Below are 4,179 nucleotides of genomic sequence, written 5' to 3'. Positions count from 1 at the left end.
CAGTCGCGCAACATCCGCGTTGCCAAATTTAATATATTATCTTGTTAGATACTACATATTCGAAATACTGGCAACTCTAACGAGAGTTACCGTAGTAACGGTTGTTGCGTTGCTCAACTTTGTTTATGTTATTTGTTGAACTCGGCAAAAGATTGTTAAAATAAACCAGATAGGATTTCAAATTTTTATTTTATTCTGATATCGTGAACGTGATAATCTAGGTGATAATTCTGTTTTTCCGCATTAAATCGTACTATTCTTTCATTAACACCATCTAACACCCCCGCAGCAGCACTTGCAGTAGCTCTCTCTGAACACCTTCCAGATAACTTCCTGTACTGCTTCGTCGACGTCCGGTGGTGCAGCGTTTGGATTTGTTCATTGATATTTCGGATCTGGCAATCGCTTTATTCACGGCATTTTGTCAGTCTGTACACCACTGACCCTTAACGCCGAATTCGTAACCGCAATAATCCTTGGCGCAGACGAACGGGTATGGAATTTATCGTTTATCGTTGTTTATTCGCTCTACGAACCAGTGCTTTTCATTGGTTCGTTTCATTGGCGAGAATCATGTACAAGTAATCCCGCTTCCTCCATCTGTTTATTCACAAAAACAGTTAGCCAAAAGGGTTAAAAAAGGATTATTCAATCATTCAGCAATCAAAATTAGTGATAAATGTTGTTTACTTTTATTTCAGGTTTGATGAGTAAACAGTATGTTAGTTGCTGTAGCAACTGTTAAATGCTTTATAGAAAATGTGACGAATGCTTTGATCAGCATTGACTTTCAGTGATCTGAGCGCCACACAACGGGAGCATTACCACATACTTTCAAAATGGCGACTGGTCTTTACACACCCGGCGAGATCAAGATGAATGTCTGTTCTCTGTGCGCTGCCCCAGTTACATTATTTCCACGTTGCCAAACATAATGTATTTTATACAAGATTTTACTTTTTTTCCCGTCCGGAATTCGGCTGCTGAATTTTCGGTTGTTTGTGTATAAAAATTACCTAAATTCGTTTCTCACATTTTTTTCGTGTACTTAGAAAAACAAAAATATCGACATTTCAAAACGCTGACCATCCCTAATTTTTCTTTTAAGCTGTCACTGTCATTCTGGCAACCAGGGATACCAGATTTGCAGATTTGTCTGCAAATTGCAGATTTTTGGAACGGTCTTGCAGATCATTATAAATTTGCAGATATTTGCAGTTTTTATGACTTTTATTGTTTTGTTGCAGATTTTTGTTCGAAGCTCTTTAAACTTTCACAGACTTCCTAAAAAAGTGTGCAGATTTTCGCAGATTATTTTCAAACCAGAAAATTCGAGTAGCCGGAAAACTACTCGATTTTTCCGGTTTTCGAGCAGTTGCAGACATTTTTTTAGAAAATATGGCATCTCTGCTGGCAACGTTGTTTTCTTTTGAATTTGGCTTCCCAGTAGCAAAACAAGCAAAACGTGCTCGTGCGCTGGTAAATTTTGTGAAATTAGTGGAAAAGTAGTTTACTTGTAACGTTTTCTCGTATCTAGTTTTTCGCTTCGGTTCTTGTAAGCACATCAGCAACGATGGAAAAGTATGCCGTTCCGAATAAACTGCCGGCGGAGGAAATCTCCATCTTGGCGCAGCGTAGGTCCCGCATCCGACGGGAAGCCAACCAGTGGGTGCGGAAGCCACTGCCGGAGAACCGCAAAACGAAATTCTGCAAGCCGGAGTTCTTCATTGCCGATTGCCGGAAAGCGGAACGTGACGCTAAACGTATCAAACGGAACTTTCTCAAAACCGGAGTTGAGCTTAAGAATCCGGACATTCAGCACGGTCGGCTGATACTGGTGTTTCGCCACCGGGGAAAATATATCGCCAACAAAGAGGTAATGCATATTTTAGCGAAACTTGGTTTGCCGTACAAGCGGCGGGCGGTACTGCTCAAGCTGACCGAGGGTGTCCATGCGATGCTGAAGATGGTGGAACCATGGGTCATCTGGGGCTATCCGAACATCACCACTGTTCGAGAGCTGCTTTACAAGTATGGTCTTTTTACGCCGGAGAACGGCGAAAAGGGTCCGAAGAAAATCCCGATTGCTTCGAACAAGCTGGTGGAGGACAAATTTGGCCATTTGGGAATCATCTGCGTGGAGGATTTGCTGCATGAACTGCTGACGGTGGGACCGAACTTCTTCAAAGTAACTAAAATTTTGCACACATTCGAGCTTCGATCACCGGCCGATGGTTGGAAGACGGCCCGCAGGGGTAAGTTACGTTCGCTGGGCGGTGAAGCCGGATTCCGAGGAGAGGAGATTAACGAATTCTTCAAACGGTTGCTGTAAGATCGGACGATGCTTGTATTTAGGTGTGTAATTTAAGTTTTGATACTTTACTATCTTGTATTGGAGAAGAGAGGAAATACAGAATTAGGTTTAGAACTAGTGTTTTTTAGTATAAATTAGCCCTTCACTGTCCCGTCCCTAAAGGCAAGCGCCGTTAGCGCTTTCAGATGAGCTTGGTATTCGCGTTCGATGGATTTCGTTTCGATTTTCCATAACCGAGCTTTTCCGTCCGATGAAGCTGTAAATAAGAACGCTTGAAACGTGTTGCAAATTTTCTAACCTGATTTAAACTCACCGGTAAATAAATACTTCGAATCGTTACTGAACACAGCGTCCCACATCCAGCACTTTTCGACTTTGAGCTCCGCCTGCAGCGCAAATGAGTCCGTGCGGTAGATCTTAGCTGTTCCATCGCCGGAACATGTAACCAGTAGACTCGAGTCTGGACTGAAGCGACACCGAAGAGCGTACTTTTTGTGTGCTTCTATTTTTAGCTTCGGGTCAGTCTGTGTTAGCTGCATTTCACTGTTGGATCGGTTGGTAAGGCTCCAAATGTAACAGTTGCCTTTATTGTTCACTGCAGCCATGTAGGCCCCGTTCGGACTGATGGCAATATCCTGAATGGATGATTCCACTTCCGGAATCAGCTGCTCGTGGACGTCCGACTGGACATCCCAGAGGTACACGCTGCCTCCCTGACTACCGATGGCTAGTTCGATTTGGTTCGGATGTAAGCAAACGGCATTGACTGGTGTGAGGCAATCAAAGAGGCGTTTGCAGGTCGGACTCTGCGAGCTCATATCCCATATCCGTACCCGACAATCCTCTCCCCCGGTGAACATCCACTTGCCATTCTCCTGGAAACCAACGCGGGTCACATTTTTAAGCACATTCTCGAAATTTACAACCGGATAGCTGTAGTTCATGTCGTACAGTCTGATGTGTTGATAGCCGCCAGCGGCAAGGATGGTCCCGTTCGGATTGATGTCCAGAGCGTTTACTTGCTGTAATCACGGGAAATCTTGCTTATTTGTACAATTTATCTGTGCTAAGGCGAAATCTTACCGAATCCGTATGTTGTAAGGTACGATAGCAAAACCCGGAGTACGGTTGCCACAGTTTGATGGTGTGATCATATCCACCGGTGGCCAGCATTGGCTCACTGCACGGATCGAAGGACATTTTCACTTTTTTTTTCTTCTCTAAAACAAGGCTGTGTTGTTTTGTGTTATGCCCCCGGGGTAATAATAAAATTTAGAAAATAAAAATAAAACCTCTGTGCTGTCCACAACAATCCAATTTGGCAGTTCCTCAGTTACTAGAGATGCCAGATATTTAAAACAACTTGCAATTGATTGACAATTAACAAAGTTTTGCAACTGAGAAATAGTTAATAAAATACAAAATCTGAACTCAGTTTGTGTAAATTTGCAATAATTAAAAAAAATTCAATTTAAAATTGTAAAAACCGTTAAAAACTGCATATATCTTTGATCTGTAAATAAATTTCAAAAGTTTGCAGTATCCAGTAGTCAGACAAATTTGTAGATCTGGCATTCCTGTACTGCATTACTGTGTGAGCATCCGTTACCTGCCGCTATATGGCGGTACTGTATGAGCGGCTCGGTTACACGATTACCGGGATTTGTCAATAAATGAACAGAAATTTGTTCATAATCTTCAAAGATTACCGAGCAGAGGTAACTCGTATCGCCATACTGAATGAATCATCCCAAAATCATCCCAAGTAACAACGGTAGCTGAATTTGCAAGAGCAATCGTTATTCACTGATTGGTTTGAGGCCGTTAAAGGTGCATAAAGTAAGCACTTAAATGGTATTTGAACA

General features: G+C 42.4%; 2 protein-coding genes across 2 annotated transcripts; one reads left to right on the top strand and one right to left on the bottom strand.

Moving 5' to 3' along the window:
- The first annotated feature begins 1,440 nt into the window (after nt 1–1,440).
- LOC128738564 (uncharacterized) lies at nt 1,441–2,422 on the top strand. Its single transcript, XM_053833805.1, has 2 exons — nt 1,441–1,479; nt 1,538–2,422. The coding sequence occupies exon 2, from the start codon at nt 1,574–1,576 to the stop codon at nt 2,330–2,332; it is 759 nt and encodes a 252-aa protein (XP_053689780.1). The 5' UTR covers nt 1,441–1,479; nt 1,538–1,573; the 3' UTR covers nt 2,333–2,422.
- Nucleotides 2,361–3,597, bottom strand: LOC128738560 (protein LST8 homolog). Its single transcript, XM_053833790.1, has 3 exons — nt 3,398–3,597; nt 2,628–3,336; nt 2,361–2,570 (listed from the first exon to the last, which is right to left on the bottom strand). Exons 1-3 carry the CDS (start codon nt 3,512–3,514, stop codon nt 2,449–2,451), a joined length of 948 nt encoding a protein of 315 aa, XP_053689765.1. The 5' UTR covers nt 3,515–3,597; the 3' UTR covers nt 2,361–2,448.
- Nucleotides 3,598–4,179: the final 582 nt, after the last annotated feature.

The sequence above is a fragment of the Sabethes cyaneus genome, chromosome 1 (assembly GCF_943734655.1).
Source record: "Sabethes cyaneus chromosome 1, idSabCyanKW18_F2, whole genome shotgun sequence".
NCBI lineage: Eukaryota > Metazoa > Arthropoda > Insecta > Diptera > Culicidae > Sabethes > Sabethes cyaneus.
The sequence above is the reverse complement of the archived record's forward strand: the minus strand, read 5'-3'. Positions and strand labels throughout refer to the sequence as shown.

Excerpts from the sequence above, each read along its gene's own strand:
- LOC128738560 (XM_053833790.1), bottom strand. The coding sequence starts at position 3,514 with ATGTCCTTCGATCCGTGCAGTGAGCCAATGCTGGCCACCGGTGGATAT. Across the intron at positions 3,337-3,397 it reads CCTTACAACATACGGATTCG|CAAGTAAACGCTCTGGACAT; the intron begins GTAAGATTTCGC and ends CCGTGATTACAG. Across the intron at positions 2,571-2,627 it reads TTCGAAGTATTTATTTACCG|CTTCATCGGACGGAAAAGCT; the intron begins GTGAGTTTAAAT and ends TCTTATTTACAG.
- LOC128738564 (XM_053833805.1), top strand. The coding sequence starts at position 1,574 with ATGGAAAAGTATGCCGTTCCGAATAAACTGCCGGCGGAGGAAATCTCC.